This window comes from Bufo bufo, chromosome 3 (assembly GCF_905171765.1).
Source record: "Bufo bufo chromosome 3, aBufBuf1.1, whole genome shotgun sequence".
Taxonomy (NCBI): domain Eukaryota; kingdom Metazoa; phylum Chordata; class Amphibia; order Anura; family Bufonidae; genus Bufo; species Bufo bufo.
The window spans coordinates 489,817,698-489,840,072 of record NC_053391.1 but is presented as its reverse complement, the minus strand read 5'-3'; the positions used below and the strand labels follow the sequence as shown (position 1 = coordinate 489,840,072).

The 22,375-nt window shown below is 41.2% G+C and overlaps 1 protein-coding gene across 1 annotated transcript in view; it reads right to left on the bottom strand.

The window, feature by feature from the left end:
- ABCC4 (ATP binding cassette subfamily C member 4) overlaps positions 1 to 22,375 on the bottom strand; it is a 356,587-nt gene that overhangs the window by 181,148 nt on the left and 153,064 nt on the right. The window contains exons 16-19 of the mRNA XM_040425312.1: positions 21,898 to 22,038; positions 21,470 to 21,507; positions 18,184 to 18,284; positions 15,738 to 15,884 (exon numbers count right to left, since the gene is read on the bottom strand). Of these exons, the coding sequence (XP_040281246.1) occupies positions 15,738 to 15,884; positions 18,184 to 18,284; positions 21,470 to 21,507; positions 21,898 to 22,038 (427 nt within the window). The remainder of the gene's footprint in view (positions 1 to 15,737; positions 15,885 to 18,183; positions 18,285 to 21,469; positions 21,508 to 21,897; positions 22,039 to 22,375) is intronic.

Genomic DNA, 22,375 nt, shown 5'->3' with positions numbered 1-22,375 from the left:
CAGTTTAACATGGGTCCAATAGGTAAAAGGGAGCACTGATCCCTTTAAATCAGCTTCCTAAGGCTACATTCACACGTCCGTGGTGTGTTGCGGACCCGCAAATTGCAGGTCCGCAACACACCAGCCCATCACCCCATAGAAATGCCTATTCTTGTCCGCAAGCTGCAGACAAGAATAGGACATGCTCTATCTTTTTGCGGCGCTGCGGACCCAAAGATCAGGGCCGCGCACCGCAAATGCGGATGCTGACAGCACGCTGTGTGCTGTCCGCATCCATTCCGTCCCCATAGAGAATGAATTGGTCCGCACCCGTTCCACAAAATCGCGGAACGGATGCGGACACATTTTGCGGACGTGTGAATGGAGCCTAACATCCATTTAAATGTATATAGAGACTGCTAAATGTATACATAGACTGGTGAATCGTTAAAGAGACTTAAAGTGGTTGTCCACTTGTTTTATACTGATGACCTATCTTCATCAATATCTTATTAATGGGGTTCTGACGGCCCACAAATCCGCTGATGTTAGGTAATAACAGCTCCAGAAGTAAATGTCGGACTTACACACCTGCATCCATAGTGTAGTGGATGGAGCTGGTTACTGAATGGGAGCAGCAATACAGTAACCAGCTCCTTCCACTACACACAGCTGGGTAGTTAGCACCTACTTCCTAATAGCTCATTGGCAGGAGTGTGGAGTTTGATACCAGTCAATCAGATAATGATGGCCTATCTTGTAAATGGGCTATCAATATAAAAGGAGTTGACAACCCCTTTTAAAAAGGGTTTTCACAGATTATTATTATTTTTTTTCTGATGACCTATTCTCTGGATAGGTCATCACTATCTGATCGGTGGGGGTCTGAAGGCACCTGCACTTCTGTGAACGCCACTGTCTTCTTGTAGCTTAACAAGCACAGAGCTGTGCATTGTATAGCGGATGTGCTTTATATCGCACTCAGCCCCATTCACTTGAATGAGGCTGAGCTGCTTCTAGGCCACATGAACATATTGTCACTCGGCCTAGGAAAAGCTGATCAGCAGGGCTCCTGGGTGTCGGACCGTTCAGATACTGATGATCTATCCAGCGGCAAATCTCAGAAAACCCGTTTAAGGGGGTGATCTGTGTTGAGCTCCTAAAAGCAAGAGGCCCATATTCTGTCCTTGCATGGGGCCTTCTGCTATCCGTGTCTACTATCTACTACTCAACAATTTATATCACTTTTAGGCCTTATGCACACGACCATTCAGTTTTTTGCGGTCCGCAAAAACCGGAAGCCACCCTTGTGCCTTTCGCAATTTGCGGAACGGGCGGCCTATTGTAGAAATGCCTATTCTTGTCCGCAAAACTGACAATAGGACAGGTTCTATTTTTTTGGTGGGGCTACGGAACTTTTGCGGCCCCATTGAAGTGAATGGGTCCGCATCCGAGCCGCAAGAACTGCGGCTTAGATGCAGACCAAAACAACGGTCGTGTGCATGAGGCCTTAGGCTAAGGGTGGCCATAGATGGAAAGACCTGGCCTTATTTTGCCAGCATTCAAATTATTCTATAGGCATACACTGAAAAATAACTAAGACGATGGGACCCACTATTCAGATTTCAATCATGGAGCTGGTCGTCTTAGTGCTACAGATGTAATGATTAATCATAAACAGTTGCATTCTTCAATCAGGGTGCTTTTATTCCATATATGACCACTTTAACATGACCATTTTTTTTATTATGTTTAAAAAAAGACTCCTGTATTCTACTGTGTTGCTTAATGTGCTGCATCACTTTATTAAGGTGGGTTTCCTGTATAAATTACAACTCTGAACGTTTTCAGCCACATGGCTTTCATCAGAAATACTAGATGGGCCGCTAATACTGTAGAGGCATTTGCTCTACTCATTTTAGCGCCATACACTCATACCGGGCCTTAGAGCCCTAACCTCCATTATAGAACCCCGACGTGGCCCATCCAGTATTTCTGATGAAGGCCGTGTGGCCGAAAACGTTCAGAGTTGTAATTATACTGGAAACCCCACCTTGGGGGACTTTCATACTTGCAGCAGAGGATTCCGGCAGACAGTTCCGTCGCCGGAAGTGCCTGCCGGACCCATCAAAACGTATGCAAACTGATGGCATTTGTCAGACGGAAAAACTGATCCGCCATTACATTTTTTTTTTTGCGGTCTGAGCATGCGCAGACCGCAAAAACGGATCCGTTTTGCCAGAACACTTGGCATTAATGCATTTTAATGGGAAAAAATTTCGTTTTCGGAATTTTGGACTGAGATAAAACTGCAGCATGCTGCGGTATTATCTCTGTCCTGAAAAGTCAAAAAGACTGAACTGAAGACATCCTGATGCATCCTGAACGGATTGCTCTCCATTCAGAATGTATGGGGATAAAACTTATCAGTTCTTTTCCGGTATTGAGCCCCTAGGACGGAACTCAATGCCGTAAAAGGATAACGCTAGTGTGAAAGTACCCTCAATAAATTGATACAGCACGTTAAGCAACACAGTGGAATACAGGAGTATTTTTTTATTTATTGAATTTGGCTTGGTAACCATCTCCTGATATCCATGAAATCCTGAATTGGTGCGCCGTCTAATCTTTATTGAATCTTTTTATTATAGCTTTCATGACAAATTCTAGTTTCTCCTCCTCGATATAAGTTTCTATTTACACTATTTTTAGAGCATTTTCTGTATCCTCGATTACATGCAAACGTTAGCCAACACATCTACATGTGACTACACCAATTCTGTAAGAATTTGGGACGTCTCGATATCAATATACAGTGCAATTGTTCAAATTCAGTAAGACTTTGAGTTATCAAGATTTTGTTGTGAACTTTATACAGTTTTACTTTTTTTATCTTGTAAACCCTCCTCTCGCTTTTTGTTTGCTTTAAGAAGTACTGGAATCGCTGTACACTGGAATTGATAACTGAAGTAAAGCGTAGAGTGGAGAACATTGTCCAAGTCCTAACAAGGTCTTCCCCCTAGTGTCTGTCCTGGTTTCTGCAAGTGGACACCATCAATAATTCAATATTAGTATAAATGATAAATGCAACACATTTTGAGGGGAAGGAAAAGAAAAGGAAAGCTGAGCTTTATAAAGATCCATACATTTCCTCCATAAAGTCATCTTTTTTCCCCACTTATCTTTTTAAAACTTAAATTTTGAGAATTAAATATAAACTGTACCCACATTTACACATATATTATATGACAGAATTAAAATGTGGAATGAAAATATGTATATGCAATATAAAATATGTAATACGAAAAAAGCAACAACCACAAACAAAAAAAAAACCTCAGAATAAACTGAAGCTGCCACCAAGGCTATGCACCACAATAGAACACTAGTCTGTTCTTGACAAGCTAATATCTATATTGCAGGCCGTGAATACAGCAGCCTGGCTGGGAGCATGGAGAAACTTCTGTATATGGAATTGCTGGTCTGTAAGGTCGCCAGTCACTACAATATGCCAGCAGAACAATTATATACTTTCACAAAGTCAGACAAATGTTCTTTGGACGACTGTAAGAATAAATTAGAATTTACACAATCTACTGCTGGAAGTCATGAGATTGTGATAGCGGTGAATTGTAATCTGACATTTCTTGTTGAGAAGCAGCCGTGGAGGATTTCACATTAGCATGATGCAAAATAATCTTCGTACGACACATCTGAGCTTCAGCATCACTATGCAAAATGAAATGTAAACTATAATGACAAAAAGCCTCCTGGGGATAAGATCTAAATGAAGGTGCTGGTTATTTCAGAAGAGGAGACATCTCAAGTAGCTTAGTTTAATCGGACAAAAACAAATCCGTGTTATAGGGCAGTGCTAATTGCTCGTTGTTATGTGGCTTTGGTCTTATGAATGATTAGTGTGTTTTAATATAAGCACTCCGTAATATAAGGAGCTACAATCCACGGGATATAAAGCCCTTGTACGAATACAGTGTCATCACCCTTCCTTTCGAGGACCTCAAAATAAACACGCCAATCGTTGTGAGAATATATATTCGGCAATGGCAGCTGGAATGTTTGCGAGCTCCTGACATGGGAGAATTTAATACCAAGTATAAATCCCATTGAGGAGCGATGAATCATCAGGGAGGTTTAAATTAGATTAACAGCTCGGAAGGAGCACAATACAGAAGGCGATTGCCTATGAGGAAATTATTTATTGCCCCTAGTGGCAGACGCTTGAACTTTAAGAGATTTTAGACTAAGCTCTTTATCTAAGCCCTCATGACAGGAACCCAATATGAGCAAAATGATTTCCCTAAAAGAACCCAACTTGAAGACATGCAAACACAGACGCCTTCTCCAAACTTACGGGCAGAACATTGACTTAACTAAAGAGCTCATGCAGATTTCACAATTTTCCACACTTAGATTCTGTCTTAAGATATTGCTAATACTATTTTAACTACTCCCTCTTTGGTTATAATGACTTGTCAACTGGTATCACAATTAAGATCCAGACACTTCCACGCTTACTTTTGTATTAGAGGTCTCTATGGGGTGCACCCCTACTTTGAATCCCTAAAGGGAACCTGTCACTCCATGAATTAATAAATGATCTAGAGCTAAGGTTTTTAATCTGTGTGTAATATAAATATATATATATATATATATATATATATATATATATTATATTATATTATATACACACACACACACCCCGGGGAGTTATACTAGATCTCCACGGCGTACTTACTGTTTTTGCGCTGCACTTTTAATAGATACATCATAGCTTTGAGGATACTTTGACATAATTTTGGATGGGCGGTACAAGGCAAGTAGAGGACACAAATGAACTAAATAAACAGCCCCCAAAAAAGATAAGGAGCAGAAAACTACTTAATGAGGACTTAGGGCAAAGCTCATTTTACTGCTTGCTGCTAATCCAGTGCCACACATCTGGATTTCTTGGCATTTTCAGTACTGACCAACTCTTCTAATCTGATTGTAACAACGCAGAATCATTGTTATCACTGTTTGGCCTTTTTATATTGTTGGTGATAAATGACATGGAATCAAACTTCACAAGACGAGGAAACCACAAACCTGCAGCAGACGAGGCTCACAGTTATAGTACAGCATGCAAGTAATGTCAGTACTACTGCTCAGAAGAAATCCAACACAGTACTGCAGAAACCAGCGTGATTACAAAGGAGAAATATATATATATTTATATATATTTTACACATAATTATATAGTACACACACACATAAATATATTACTTTTTACAGCTATCCCCATTATTTTAAATTATTTGATTTATAGGAAAAAAACATTGTCAAATATTTTTCACTTTATTTCCTCTAGCAATATATTGTGCGCCTCAAAAAAAGGTATCAATTATGGGATCACGGTAAAATTGTGAAGAAAATGTAATGTAATGATGATTTGTTAAAACTACAAGAAACAACATATTTGGATCTTCTGTAGAACCTCAGGCTTAAAGACACTGTGCTCCCCGTGTGTAGATTATTCAGTAGGTGCATCATACATGCAATACTTGTATCAGTACTGTTCTCAAAGTACTTATTAAACATTGCGGAGGGGAAGTCTCTCAATCTAAGCCTATTAATACGGACATTAAACTAGTCACACATATAGTAAAAGGTTTTCAATGCATCATATAGCGCTGAGGGGTTTGGTCCTATGTAAAGATGAATTTACATTCTGTGATTAGCGTTTCTTGTAACTAAGGTAAAGGACTTGACGTTCATACATAAGAATACCCCAGTCATTATTCATATGTCAGAAATTGCCAGGCATCCGTCATACATCACAATATCCCAGGTATGCACAGACGCTCAGCTTACCGCTCATTACATGTAATGAAATGTCTTAATGAAAGAAATGCTTTTAATAGTAAGTCGGTGCAGACAACTTAACATCTGCACACGTTCTGTATGAAGATACTCCGTTCTGATATTGTTGTAATCAAAATTAGCAGAGTTTTCATTCATTGTTCCAGAGCGAAAAGGAGAAATAAATCTCTCCTGCTCATAACCATTTACAATCTACCATAGCTTCTTGAGGAGCAAAATGTGACTGCATATTAGAAAGGAATCACTGGCACATTTAAGGGGTTAATAGTATACACATGAGAATCTCAATATCAACGAGTAAGGATAGCAAAAATTTTAATAAAGAAAACTATAAATACACAAAAGGTTCATCTCAGCACTGGCCTGCCGCCAAGGTTTCAGGTCAGTATGCCTGTATTTTCTCTCACTTATGTAGAGTTAGCTGTACACAAAACGGAGATCAGAGAGCGAATGTCAAATCCTATAGAAATCACTGCCTCAAATTGTCAAAAAAGATAAATCTGAACCATTTCATTCAATCAGCATCGGAGCTGCACGGTGTTTCCATCTGCATCCCTGTGATCAAAAAGGAAACAGTGTCTTTTTTTCCCCTAAAGATAAGATAATTTTTTCCCGTTTTGTATAATACAGAGGTCAGACCAATGTCCGTATGTATCTGATTTGACATTAAACAAAAGTCCTTCTCGACAACAAGAAAATAAAACCACGGGACCACTTCCACACTTAAAAGATCATCAATTTCCCTAATCTGGCTAAAGTCCATGCTGAATGTGACAAAGTGACACAAATGTAAAAGATGTATTAGGTTATCCTAGCAGATAATGCAGTTAAACAGAACAATCTAACACCGTGTTGACTCTGCTGAAGCAGTGTGAATACAATGGGTTATCTACTGTTGGGCCACTGGAAAGCTATTGAAATGTAACAAGGGCTTTTATGATTCTATGAGGTACAAATGAACAACTCCCACTAAAATATCATTTAATATCACACCCTGATAAGGACTGGAATACACAGAACCGCTTATGTAGGAAAACATTATGGTGTTTGTCAAACATGCTAAGTCACACAGCCTTCCTTTGACACACCTACCCGAGTTATTAGCTGTTCCATTCAAACACCCAAAAATAATATTTAGGGTGTCATTATGCGGCTGCACCGAATAAAGGAGACTGATGCAACCTTTTGTCTTGGAATACTTCAGTCACTTGCAATTATAATATAAGCTGGCTCAGGTCAGAGAGAACGTGTGTGGTTTCAAAGCCGCAGGGTTTGGTGCCAAAGTTTTCAGCTAGGGATTGCACAGGGTATGCTCTATAATAATGGACGTTTCAGGAAGCTTTATAGTAGCTTAGTAAAAAAAAAAAAAAAAAGAAACTAATTTAAAAATAAATAAAAATAAAATACATATTGTACCCTGTTTTATTACTGTAGTTCCTGATGCCCGGCCAAAATAAATAAATAAAAATATTTTATTCTTGCCCATATATTAATAAAATCACACTGTAAGCTCCACCAAGTAACCACCATAGATAAATAGTATATAAGATGCTAATATGTTGGCGTTGGACGATGAGAATAATACTAAAAATAGTAGTAAATGTCATATAAATATTTTAAAAGCAAACTACAAAGGGAAAATGGCCCAAAGTAGCTTAACGTCATTAAATGCGTTAAGTGTGTCAGACGTATTAATGACATGAGCCGAAACTTAATGCAGGGCTATTTCTCTATAATTACACACAGCCAAAACAACTACAGCTTCTATAAACCAACCAGTCGCTGGCACAACCACCTCGCTCCCTGCACGCAAAAACTCAAAACTATTCAAATTAAGTTTGTTTCTCGGAGTCGGTGTGTATTATCACTCAGTCATGAAAGGAAAAAAAAACACGGCAGATGGACTGGTGCGCTTTATAAGAGATATTGCCGGATGCTTATGTCAAGTTAACTGAACTATGCTGCCCTCTTGTGTACATAACGCAGCAAAATAAGGGAGAACAAGAAATGCAAAATGCTAGATTTGTCAATCTAATCAGAACAAATACATAGTTTTAATATCCGTTTTTAAGCATTCTTTAAAGCTTTACTTATAGAGAATTGCTTAAATAGTAATCCACAAATACCACATTCCAACTGCAGGGAATCTGAACTTTTCCAGCTCTCCAACTCATAATAATTGTAAGGCTTTTGTGCTTCATAGAGACGACATTAATAACATTATATTACGTAACTGCTATTTTTAGCAATCTCTCAAAACGGAGTATGCCAGCACTGACCTAACTAATCGCAGCAGCCTGCAGGAGACGCAGACATTTTTCAAATACGTCTATCTCCCTTGGTGCATGAGCTACATTGCTGTTCATCCTCTTCTCTTCACTGCACTTCTAGCGCATGCCCAGTATGGCTGATGCCCATAGTGGGTAAGGTGATGGCACATCATTGTCACGGTCTCTCCTGTGATGGGGGTCAGAAGATCTAAGATAATGGCTGCACTTGATGTGATCTGACAGCCTCTCTGGTTTCACTTGATTCTGTGTTGTTGCTGGGTATGACCACACCCATGTTCATTCCAATTCCTTTATTTAGTCTGGCCTCACCCATCATGCTATGCGGTTGATAGCTCCTTTTGGATGTTGGAAGTGCTGGTGTTGGTTCTCCTCTGAGTTCCTGCTCGTCTGCATACTTCGGAGTTAAGTCTCTTTCCTTTATTTCTGTCATGGAGCAGTGTGGTAAATACACTCCACACTGAACACAGAAGAGAAGGGAAAAGGGATTAGGCCTGGGACCTAGGGAAAGGGAAATGGTCACACCTAGTGAGACCCTACGCCGATCCCTGACTGCCATCAGTATGAACAGACCTTGATGGTAGGAATGTTCATATGCAGGAACCTAAGCCTAATCACACCCTAACAGGACCCTGCAGATAGTGTCAGGACACGGATGGCCTATTTCTTCCCAGATGAAGGAATAGGAGACCTCCTAAAGCCTAATATCAGCAGGTAGGGGAAAACAACAAACAGCAAAGAAGATAAACTTAACTTCAAAAAGTATGCAGACAAGCAGGAACTCAGAGAGAACCAACACCAGGACTTCCACAAACAAGGAGCTATCAACTGCATAGCATGATGGGTGAGGCCAGACTAAATAGAGGAGAAGGAATGACCACTTAAGCTACACCTGAGACAAGAGGTGTGGTCATCCCTAGCAACAACACAGAAAAGTGAAGCCAAAGGGGCTGTCAATCACATGCAGCCAGTCTGCTTGATCTTCTAGTCCCTGTCACAGATGGGACCGTGACAATTTCTTGTTTGTCGTTTTCCCCTAACTTTTGGTATTAGGCCTGAGGGAGTCTCCTGTTCCTTCAGCTGGGAAGGAACAGGTCATCTCTTATCCTGACACTATATCCAGGGCACTTTAGGGTCAGATAGGGCCCTAGGTTCCAGCGTATGAACATTTCTACCATCAAGGTTTGTTCATACTGATAGTAGTCAGGGCTCGGTTTAAGGATTCACTAGGTGGTGACCTTTTCCCCTTTCCTTAGTTTCCAGGCCTAGTACCTTTTCCCTTCCCTCTTGTGGTCGGTGTGGAATTATCTACCCACACCACGCCGTGACAATCATGGGCCAAGTAGCACTTATGAATTTCAGCTCTGGCCAGGTGAAGACTAAGGAGGTGGCAACACAGAGAAAGAAGTGGAAGAGAGGCCTGAAGAAGATGGGAGGGGCTAGGCACCATCAGCTCTGAGGACCACCCCTGGGCACATTCAACTTAATTTACATATTTGAATATTTTTCTAGAGCAATGCTGAGCAAAGGAATTAACCAGGCTGCCAAATATAAAGTTACTAGGCTATGCCTCCAGTCTATAAAACAAGCACAAAAAAATCTAAATTTATGCCACTGAACAAGCAATTAAGGAGGGCATACACCTTCAATGGCTTTCAGAAGAACACATGTATTCCTTCTAACCTCCAATCCACATGGACTTTCAGTTGTGCAGACTGTGCACATGTTCTCAATAGAGAGGGGTAAGGGGCTGCCAGACTTCACCAGCCGTGAGAGCAGTGTCCCATGAGAACAAAGGATTGGGCATGTTGAAAACTATGTACACACCCCTTCTCTGCCCCTCCCCCCCATCAGAGGACAGTCGGGACACCTCCACACACATTATATGGCATGCTGGTAGTGCAGGTTTGACACACATTCACCCCATGTGTAGGGCCACGTTTAGGCTCATCTCCTGGCAGTACCAACTTTTGTTACCTAAAAACAAAGTATCGGCATAGCCAAAGCTAGGAGCCATCTATTTATTAAAGGTGTTATCCAATGTAAAGCATATATCAGCTATCCACAGGATAGGTCATTAAATTGGCATAAACTCAAAATGTGGTCTGGTGATTACACCAAAGGCTCTCCTTCACGGTTGTATAAATCAGAGATTGCCTGTATAGCATTTCAATAATTTTTTGTAAATCTGCCTTTACAGACTAACAGTTCTGAGAATACAGGATCAGTAATATCAAACAGGGTCTGCCCAATCATTCCATAAGCAGATACAAACCTGGGTCTTGTGGTACTTAAGGGAGTTTCTTAAAGAACTACTGTAAATTCAATTCCCTAAAAAGCAAGACTTTAGGCTAGGACTTGCAAGTTCTACCTTGTGTCACATTATACATCACTCATTAACAGGGGTACAACCACCCTGCAATCCAGCAGTGGTGGTTGTGCTTGTACAATATAGGAAAAAGTGCCAGCCTATGCATGCTGCTGTGGTCCCGGTCACCAAAGTTAGCACTTTTTCCTATATTGTACAAGCACAGCCACCACTGCTGATGGATTGCACCCCTGGATAAAAACAGTGTTTAATGAGATGGAAACATTTATCAATCCAAAAAAGGAGGCTATACGGACAACAACAACACATTAGTAAGTGACTAACTTTCTCTACATGATAAATACCACTTACTGAAGGGTTGATTCCGCTGACAGAAGCTCTTTATGTTCCTGACAAAGTGGGGAGGATTTATTAATACTGTTCCAAAATTAGATCGCATAAGTGTACCTGCATAAGTGTGCAGGTTTGAAAAAAGAAAATACACGTCTTTTTGTACTACTTTCTATGTGTTTCCACACCAAATCTGCATCAAAAAGTGCATGTGTACATGTGTTACCCTAGAACTACACGATGCGAGCAGAAACTGCACCAAACACCATGGCCCTGATTCATCATAACTTCACTCCAGAATTTTGGCATCAAAAAGTCACTAAATAGGGCTTTTGCAACTTTTTTACACTCGCTTGTGCATAATTTATGCGATTGTGCAAAGTTTTGCGACTTTTTGGATGTGTACATCACTTACTCCAGTTTTATAATATGGATGGAAAAGTGGGCGTGGTGAACTATGTTAATGAGTTTCACTCCAGATTTATCATTGAGACTTTTTTTAAAAGTCGCAAATAAGTCGCAATCTCACTCCAGGAGCAGGGTGGAGTAGGAAAATTGGAGTAGCTTCTCTAGACAGAAGTGTTAGGTTTAAGGACAAGACAAATTTATCAAACATGCAACATTTGATAAATGTGGCAAAGTACTCCAACACAGACTGAAGCAAAACTGACTTCAAATATTCTCCTAATTATAAATCCCCCCTCCCCCCCCGTATTTTTTGCCCTATAAGATGCAGCTGTCCATAGGACGCACCTAGGTTTTAAAGGAGGACAATAAGAAAAATATATTTTTCATTAGACCTCAGATTAGACCAGCAATCAGACTCCCAATGTTAATCAGACCTCAGCTCACAGCCCTAATCAGACCCCCAGTGTTAATAAGACCCCAATAAGACCTCAGATAAGACCCCCAATCAGACCCCAATGTAAATGACCCCCAATCAGACCCCAATGTAAATGACCCCCAATCAGACCCCAATGTAAATGACCCCCAATCAGACCCCAATGTAAATGACCCCCAATCAGACCTCAGCTCAGACCCCAATGTAAATGACCCCCAATCAGACCTCAGCTCAGACCCCAATGTAAATGACCCCCAATCAGACCTCAGCTCAGACCCCAATGTAAATGACCCCCATTCAGACCTCAGATCAGACACCCATCCTGCAGAGCAAATAAATATAAAAATCAACTTGCCTCTCCTGCTCCGAAATGCCACTCCTAGGATCCAGCTCACTTCTTCCTGCTGTGACCAGACGTGCAGAGCGTGACGTCACAGAGTGTCCTCATGTTGTGCGCCGTCACAGCACAGCCCACGGCAGGGGACCAGGAAGAGTACAAAGCCCGGGGAACACTACATTTCCTAACCTCTGCTACTAATGAGTTAATGAGCGCTTCCATAGTGGGAGCGCTCATTTGTATAGGCCCCAAAAGACGCGGGGGGGGGGGGGGGGAGGGGGGCATCTTATTGGACGAAAAATACTGTTATATTGCATTGCTGCACATTGTGTGATAAATTCTGCCTCTTGTTAGAAAGGTTTCCCTTCCTTATATCAACTGCTGGCTAACTTACTTTACATCAATAATTTATCCCGAATAAAGGCATGCACCATTAAAGGGGTTCTCTGGGCAGGTATTAAAATGGCTGCCCGCAACCTTTCCTAGTATGTTAGAAGGACTGCCTGCCGGGGCAGGACCTCACTACACTGCTCTACAATAGAGAGTGATAATGCAATCCTGCCTATGATATGCCATCATGGCTGAGCAGCCTGACAGGAGAACTCACCAATATGTTGTATATAGAAGTGCAAAAGTGTAGTTTATAGTGAGGCCCCACTTCCTCAACCCCCTAGGCCGCTCTGCAAGTGGAGACAACCAGTCCTGCTCATACTGTAGGATAGGTTGGTGGTGGCCATTTTAAAACATTCCTGGAGAACTCCTTTAATAACATTGCCTAGGGAGGCACAAAAAGTGTCTAAAAACACTGTAAATTTTCCGCATGTATTCAGTTTTTTGGTGCACGATGTCACGGAATTGAGCTGCATTTTGCATTTGTCATAAGTCTTCCCCAGCGTGTGTTGTCTTGTTAGAAAAATGACCAATCCAAAATAAAGTCTTCAATAATTACTCTTAATGATCCTGTGATGCAAACTGCGCAAGCTAAGACAAGTAGTGTCTCGGACTAAATAAAATGTCTATTCTTAGACTGTTCTACCCTAAAGGTATTCAGGTGAGCAGAGTCAAGTATGCTGAGCAAAGAGAGAAATGACAGAGGTCAGGGGTGGAAAAACTATTTTTGACATTCAGTTCTGTTGACACTTCACAACACAAAAGGCAGCACGTAGAACAAACAATCCCAATAAAGTCATATTTACATGTTACACTCCCAGCAACAAAGACTTCCAAACAAAGAAGACGGAAAATGAGATCAATAATGTGCCACTCTTCAAAAAGCTCCAGAGAACAAAGGTCAAAGGTAAACACAGAAAATGGACAAAACAATTAATTTCCTGAAAAATACATTGTAGCTCACCAATGTCTTCCCTCCTCCTAATCACAATCACATAGGACATCTGTCTGGAAGCCCTGCCCCATCTGCTAAATCCACCCAGTTGTCCACTAGCCAAAATGGTATAAACAAGCAGGAGATGATTCTATGCTCTTGTCCAGGATTTCTAGATTATGAGGCAGATTTACTAAAATGGTAGATTGATACGCCAGTCAAAAGCCTATTGGTGTACAATGTGCCAAATTCATAAACATACCAACGCATCTTTGGTTATCCAGGGAACACAAGCTAAAATGTATGCCAGTTATGGGCTGGTGTAGATTTCAAGTATAACCAAATTACACCCATTTGTTCCAGACCAACAAACAGTAGAGGCAAGATTACCTCTTGTTTACTTTTATCATTCATGTCTAGGTTTAGTGCTAAACTAGAATCCCCTAAACTAGAATTCTATTTTTGTTTTTGCCAGTTATTATGAAAAACAGTATTTATCATGAGAGGCATAAGGATGAAAAAGAATAAAATCCTGGTGCTGTCCTCTCCCACAGTCTTCAGGCCGCCTATTCCACTCAAGAGACCAGGCAATCAGCTGACAATAGATGTCAGAAAGGTCTGTGCAGGCGGTTTGAATTCTTTAATGTAGCTCCCCATTAAGGTAACTTTTGCCTTCTATTTATTTTCTTCTGTACTGCTTTTCAGCTCAGCTCCTTTGGATTGAGCTGTGATCTTTGACTACAGTTCAGCTACACAGCATACAAGGAGTCTGAACTCCATCTCCAATCAACAATGGTCGCTGCGCTCTCCCTTCAGAGAGGCTTCATCTAACTAGAAAATCTATGAAGGCAAAGCTAATTTGTATTATAGAACCAACAACAGAGGCGAATGTAAATGCCATAAATATAATGAGGTAAATGAGCCTTAGGAAGGGATCACCCAGGAGAGCTGCTTTAAATCCCACTGCAGTAGGTCACCTACAGATTGACAGAGTTGGGAGAGTAGCATGGGCTATTCTGGATGGAACTAAATACCAGCGGAATGCTACTTTAAACAACTTCTCTAACATTAATGTGTTTTGGGCACTTATCTGTAGAATCCAAAATTTGTTTCCACTGGTCACCAGTTTAAGGGGTTGTCTGGGTTCAGAGCTGAAGCTGGACATACCTAAATTTTCACCCAGCCCCCCTGACTTGACCATAGGAGCAGTTCATGCGCCGATTGCTCTCCTTTGCCCTGCACAAAATCACGCAGGGCAAAGGCATTTTTTGGAGTTCCGGTGACGTACCGGGCTCTCCATGGGGCTGCCAGGAAGCCTGGTGACGTCAACAGCACTGATGGGCGGGCTTTAGCGCTGGCCTAGCCAGTAAAACGGCTAGGGCAGCGCTAAAGCACACCTATCACAGCCGGTGACATCACCGAACACACTGCCAGGTGGAAGCTTCCGACCGGCAGTGTGTGATTGTAAACAAAAGAGCCCTTGCCCTGTGCGATATAGCACACGTTAAAGGAGAGCATCGGAGCATGAACTGCTCCGATGCTCAAGTCAGGGGGGCTGCCGGGGTGAAAATAAGGTTATGTCCGGGTTGAGCTCTGAACCCGGACAACCCCTTTAAGGTAGAGCCCAAGTCAGATTCCCACTTTGAGATGTAGGACAGTTGGGTTCTATAGGAAGTATGTACTAGGGTGGTGTAATGTTCCACAAGGAGACCTCTAGCATGTGGATGATGCAGACAGTATGTTTAAAAAAAAAAGTCAAAGAGGGGTCGTTACATTTTTTTAATGGAATTCAATAAAATGTTTTACTTTGAGATAATGAAAGGTTTCTGTGGACGGTAGCTAAATGATCCTGGGGAATCCTGTCCTGGGGGAAAGTGTTTTTCTTTTGGGGTGGTAAAAGAGGCAAGAAAGTAACCAAGCTGAATATTTAACAGAATCACAAATTTTGAGAGATTGCTTAAGGATGGGATTAGTAAATCGTGGATCGAGAGGCGGGTGGAGTCCATAGTACGGAGTGAATGGACAGGGGATTAGTCTCAAACGCTTAAAGGGAAAACCAAATCTCTGATAGAGTGAAGCAGGGCTAATTGAGCTGCTTGGTAACATTTGTGATAATTCAGTACTCCGAGACCTCCACAGGTCACCTTTTAACCACCCTTACACACATCTTTGGTTGTTTTTTTATATAATTCTTTACTGACTTTTATTGCTTGATATTATTGGGTTGGTACTTACAATTTTAGTAGGAGGCATCAATGATATACTTTGTTTTAATGGTTCTACAGGCGGTGACTTACACTATTGGATTATGCAAACTTTGTAAGAAACGCCGACAAGGAAGAGAAGATGGCCCTTTTTGATCGTGTTTTGCTGAAGCTTTACGTTCAATCAAATAAAATGTAAACAAAGCCGTGATATCACAGACTTACCAATTGGGTTCCTGTCAAAAAACAACACTGGTGCTTTCAAGAGAGAGCTGAACATTTGGTTGTGCAATGCCTGGGCAGCAGAGACGAGGACGTGAAACATTAGTAAACTGCGCAGAAAACCAAACACGATAGTAGCCACCGTCAGACCTGAAACATAATGATGAAGAAGAACTTGTGATTTAAAGTTTTGTTTTCATATGGGTTTATAACAGCACACTACTAACAATCTAACATTCAGTCTTTTGTATGAGAGTAAATCTCCAGTAAGGAGCAACACAACCATCTTTAATAGGAATCAGCAGTCATTTCTACAGCTGCGGTGCTGAGTTCCTAAAGAACTACATGAAAAGCAGAACGCACGGATGCTTCCCGTGGTCTTTCCTGTAACCTTGCGACTGTGCGGCATCCCCTCATCGCTGGTGCTGCTGTAGTATTGTGGCTTTAAAAAGTCCCAAGCTGTGCGGCATGGCAAGGACAGGAAAGGAGCAAGGCCAACAGTCATGTCCCTTTCAGTGAATTGGACTAAGTTGCAATATAAGACACATCCCATGGTCATGCCCCCTTTAAAAGATGCTTCACCAAATTACATATTGTCACTATGTAATTAAAGTGTAAAAAATATGTTTTACACATAATGTGCATCCTCCTGTGAATGTACCGTCTACTGGCATTCTTAGGTTGTGATTATTTAGACAGTAAAACGTAAGAAATCCAGAAGTCTAGTGTGGAATTCCTAATCTGAAATACAACGAAAACAACCCCCAGGCCTCAGAGTTCAATCTTTTAATGATCCAAAGGAAGTCTGTCACCTGAAAAATACTGTAACGGTTAACCTAAACCTAATGCCCTCTAGTGTTCCTTTCAGGTATTAGAAACCTACATTTAGCTTGTCCCTCCGTTCCTGCATCTTTGAGAAAAAACTTTTTTATTCTTCACGGAATTTAGTGATCTGGTGCACCAAAGGCATGGCCATGCATTTCAGTACATAATATATTTGCCTCATTCTCCAAGCTTCCCATACATCTTCACACCTGACCCTGACAAGGAAACAACTGTGTGAGGAGCTGGAAGGAGAACGCGGAGGAGCTAGGGTGCACTAATGACTAATTTAAGTAATTTCTCAAAGATGCACGAATGGCTGGACAAAGTAAAGGTACATTTAGAATACCTGGAAGGAGCAATAGGTACTAGGTTAACTTTGATTTTTCAGATGATAGTAGACAAAAGCCTTGTATTCGGTGAGGTCACACGGATGTAGTAAATATGGCAGATTATTCATGTTTTATTTGCAGCTGAAATCACAAAATAATTTTACAGTGTCAAAGGGCATGTGAATTGTATGCATGTTGGATCAAAAAGAAAAAAACAAAAAACTAAAATAAAAAAGATGAAATGTGACAACTGCAGTTGGGACCTCTGCTCTGGTGAAATACTGCCCGTTGATTTCAATGGGTACCCCTTTAAAGCCTGGTCTTCCCTGCAGTGGAAAGGTGCATTCATCCTGTCACTCATCTGCAGACAGCTCGTATCAGAGGCTTCCAGCAACAAGGCCACCAAAATAAACTGGTTGTACAGGGCTAGTAATGTGAGAAGACCATGCCCAAGAAGCACATTCAATAAATGCAAACAGATGCATAAGAATAATCCAAAACATCATTAAAATTATTTAATACCTTCTCATTACAACAACTTACCCTCTATCCACAGGATTGTTGGGGATGACCCCTGCAGATCACCAAAATGGGGCCCAAGTCCCCCTGTTTAAATAGGGTTGCCAGAGATAGCCAAGTACAAGCGCTTGGCTATCTCCAGCAGTCCCATAGAGCAGCAGTGCACATTCACTTCTGCTGCTCCTTTCAAATAGGGGAACACAGGCCACTGTTTTAGTGATCAGCGGGGGCCCCAGTGGTCCAGGTACATGCCAATTAGGGCTGCAGCTATTGATTATTTTCGAAATAAACTATTCTATCAATTAATCCAATGATTAATCTAGTACTCTAATAGGAAAAACTAATTAAAAGAACGTTCCTTTATAAAAACTAATCAAGCCCCCCCCCCCCCCCCAATGTCATCATCAGACCCACTGCCATCAGGCTCCCCCCACAGTGCCATCAGCGGCTGCACCCACCGTGCCAGTGAAATAAAATACTTACCTCTCCTTAGCCTTACGTGCACTATGTCCTGACGATGTGTCAGGATCCAGCGCAGCGCGGGCAGGCGGGTGACCACAGAGCAGTGAGTAATAGCAAGCGATTCACTCACGCTCCGTGGTCACATGTCACAAACTAATCCTTTTTTGTGTCTAGTTACTCGATTTAATCAAGTAATCGTTTCAGCCCTAATGCCAATCACTCATAACCTATCCTGTAGATAAGAGAAAAATTGTTGTAGTAGGACAAGCACTTTAATTGTAAAAAAATATATAATAATTAAAAATTTACTTTACCAGCATAAACTCCAAGATATAAGTTGAGATCTAATTTCTCAGGTTGTGGGTCACTGCTATTGGCCCCAGTAGTAATATTCAGATTTTCCTGCTCATTTGCCCTAATAAATAAATCAGAAATGTAAAAAATGCTGAGTGCCATCATGCAGTCATTTTTTGCCCCAATACAGCAATATCAGTATATGCCCTTGGAGGACTTAATACAGCATTAAAGGAGTTAAATAAAAACCAAATGTGATAAAATAACAAAAAGTCAACTCAACCCATTTCTTCCTTGCAGTTCCCAGCATCATGCTTCAGTCCTGCAGCGCTGATGACGTCACTGCTGCAGCAAGGAAGATGACCTGTACACACTAGGTCACCAGGCAGCCAATCACTGGCCACAGTAGTATACCGAATAGGACTTTGGGCCACTGATTGCCTACAGCGGTAATGTAATGAGTACAGGACCTCACCACCACCAGAGAGCGATGAGCGAGGAGAAAGTGGTCGGTAGGATTTTTTTTTAGTGATTTTCTCTCATTTACTGCTGACTTGGTGTTAATTTAAACTTGGACAATCCCTTTGAAAAAACACTAAAGAAAATTATATATATCAGCACTTTTATTTCTTTCTTTCTATCATGTGTTTAATCTCTGTGTCACAGGAGCTCATTCATTTCCCCCTTACTATCCTGTGTCTGGCCTCTCTGCTGTACCCAGTCTGTAGTAGGACAAAAAGACTAAACGCCCACCCCTTAGCCTGTTTCTAGCTGGAACTTTTTAGCAGAAGATTAACTCCTGTTTCGTCTACAAAAATGAGTCAAGCGCAAAAAATTCTGCAAACAGTGATGGCAACTATATTTCATGATTAATTGTTTGGTTTTCCTTTAAATTGCAGGTTTTTTTCACACAGTTGGGCCTCTTGCACTAACTTTTCTTTCCCCCCCGTTTATGTTCTTTTTTTTGCGTTCCGTATACGGAACCATTCATTTCAATGGATCCACAAAAAAAAAGGAAGGTACTCCCGTATGCCTTTCGTTTCCGTATTTCCATTCAAATATAGAACATGTCCTTCCTATTACTGTCCGCATCAGGGGCCAGCTGTTTCGTTCCACAAAAAACAGAATGCACATGGACGTCATCCGTATTTTTTGTGGACCACATGCCAATACGTTTAGGTGGAATCCTCCAGGCAAAGTCACCAAAACGCTGGAAGGATATCACAAGAATGGGTTCTGACCAACTCAACTGGTTGAGGCAGGTGCAGCGGACAACCACCAGATGAATGAAAGGAGATTTATTTTTGTGAGTAAAAAACAAAAACGCGGGTTGCTCGCACCCAGCAGCTGTACTGCTTCTCACCATGCAGTGCAGTGTGCACAGAAGCCCTTACCTACCACTGCTTACTTCGTAACAAGTAACAATATAACTATCACTGAGTGCGATACTAGTGCCTGCCTTAGACAATCATCGAAATATACTTGATAAAGGGGTCCTAGAACTCCGAAACGTGTTGTATGTTATTCACCCACAAATAATGCTCCTTTTATTTATCTGCTGGTCGTCCCCTGTGCCTGCCTCAACCAGATGAGTTGGGAGGGACCCAATGGGTATACCTCCCCCACTCACCTTTCTATTCCTCCACTTGATTGATAAGGCTAGCCATACTGAGAGCAGAGATGTGTCCTAGCATCTATAAGGCTGGGTTCACACGGGTGAGATTTCCGCGCGGGTGCAATGCGTGAGGTGAACGCATTGCACCCGCACTGAATCCGGACCCATTCATTTCTATGGGGCTGTGCACATGAGCGGTGATTTTCACGCATCACTTGTGCGTTGAATGCTGAAAATCGCAGCATGCTCTATATTGTGCGTTTTTCACGCAACGCAGGCCCCATAGAAGTGAATGGGGCTGCATGAAAATCTCAAGCATACACAAGCAAGTGCGGATGCGGTGCGAATTTCACGCATGGTTGCTAAGATGAAAGTCTATTCACTGTATTATTTTCCCTTATAACATGGTTATAAGGGAAAATAATAGCATTCTTTAATACAGAATGCTTAGTAGAAGGTCAATTGAGGGTTAAAAAATAAATAAATAATTAACTCACCTCCTCCAATTGATCGCGTAGCTGCCGGTCTCCTGTTCTTTCTTCAGGACCTGTCAAAGGACCTGTAGTGACATCACTGTGCTCATCACATGGTCCATCACATGATCCATCACCAGGGTGATGGACCATGTGATGAGCTCAGTGACGTCACCACAGGTCCTTTGACAGATCCTGAAGAAAGAACAGGAGACCGGCAGCTACGCGATCAATTAGAGGAGGCGAGTTAATTTATTTTTTTAACCCTCAATTGACCTTCTACTAAGCATTCTGTATTAAAGAATGCTATTATTTTCCCTTATAACCATGTTATAAGGGAAAAAATTTACATCTACACAACACCTAACCCAAACCTGAACTTCAGTGAAGAAGTTCAGGTCTGGGTACCACATTCAGTTTTTTATCACGTGCGTGCAAAACGCATTGCACCCGCGCGATAAAAACTAAACAATGGAACGCAATTGCAGTCAAAACTGACTGAAATTGTGTACCTACTCGCGCGGGTTTGCAGCAATGCATTCGGGGCGCATCCTGAGCCAAAGCCCATGTGAACCCAGCCTGAACCAGGGTCCTGTTCTAAAGACCCAGATCATCAGAAATGCCAAACCGGGCTGTTTAACACCGTAGCTGTGGTGGCCAATAGCAAATACAGCATCTAAGTGGTTTAGAGGAAGGGGTCTCTCTCTCAGACATCGGCAGCCCACAAATGAGGTAAGGCCACCAGTATCTCACTGACAGTATAATACAGTATAATACACTGCATAAGCAGTAAAAACTGACAGAATTGCTGTTTTGCTGCCTATTCCTGACAGTTCCGTACAGCTCCGTAGGAAAAAAAAAAAAAAAAAAAAAAGTTCTGGGTCTTAAGATACAGTGATGTAAAATCATTTTTATTTATTTATCTGTTTAAGAGGGTTTTATTGTGCTTAAAAAGTAAAACCTAAAATAAATAAATAAAAATATATAATGCAGAGAATAAAATCATGTTATTTATGGTGAAATGTAAAAATTGCTTAGTCACTAGGGCCCAAAACATACTGATGACTAGGGGGTTAAGAGTTAAGTTTCATGCTAATTCACCTAAGGAGTTATTGGGATTGAGGATATTGGTACATGTGCCACTAAATGTAGACAGGTGGTGACACTTTTTGCTTATTTTATGCAGTTAAAAAAAATAATTATTTGGAAAAAACTTACCAGTAAGAAAGCCACCAGTCTTGCAAAACATATGAAACCTGTGGTTAAATATACAATGCAATGTAACAATGTATGTAATAATACAAACATGTCTTAAGACCAAGCTATTCAAATTCTGTCAAATATTCCAGCAATAGCACGCAGAGTTCACGTATATATGCAGTATCTGTTCCTATGTAACTTTCTGTGCTTATTACAGTTTTTACATTTCATTATTTTAATTGCAAAAAATAAAAATGGCAAAAAAAGTAAAGTAATGGTGGGGGGGTGGACTTCTCCCATCTCCCATTGATAACTGGCAGCACACTACAATCTTTGTTACACAAGACTCAAGAATGAAAAAATATTAATAATAAAATGGCCGACTGTAGTCACCCCACCTAGCATTCCCCATTCATTTTCTTAAAAAGCCTGCAAGGACCACATACCTGTGCTAAGATGTTCAGCAGGAGAAGTAAAAAAATCATAAAGTAGCTGGATCCAGAAAGGAAGTATTTCTTGTACACCTTGAAGCCAACAGTTCCCTCTGAGCGACTCTCCTCCTGGACTGCAGTCAGAACAGGCTCTGTCTATTAAAAGAAATGTAGTCAAGAGAAGACAAGCTGATGGACCCCATGCAGATGTCAGGATTCACACTGCAATAACACATACAATTTCCAGTGGTACCTTGGAACCGAACCAGAGTTCGGGAAATGTTTTTTTTACAGTACACATTAATTTAATTAAAGGGGTCATCAGAGTTATGGTAAAAAAAAATAAAACCTAACAAAATTAATCAGGATATACATATACATTAGTCAAGCTTGATTTTTTGAAAAAAGAACGATCCTTACACCTTTTCCAGGTTCTGTTATTGCTGTGTTTACATGCAGCAGTAACAATGACTCATCTCTCCCTCATGAATAT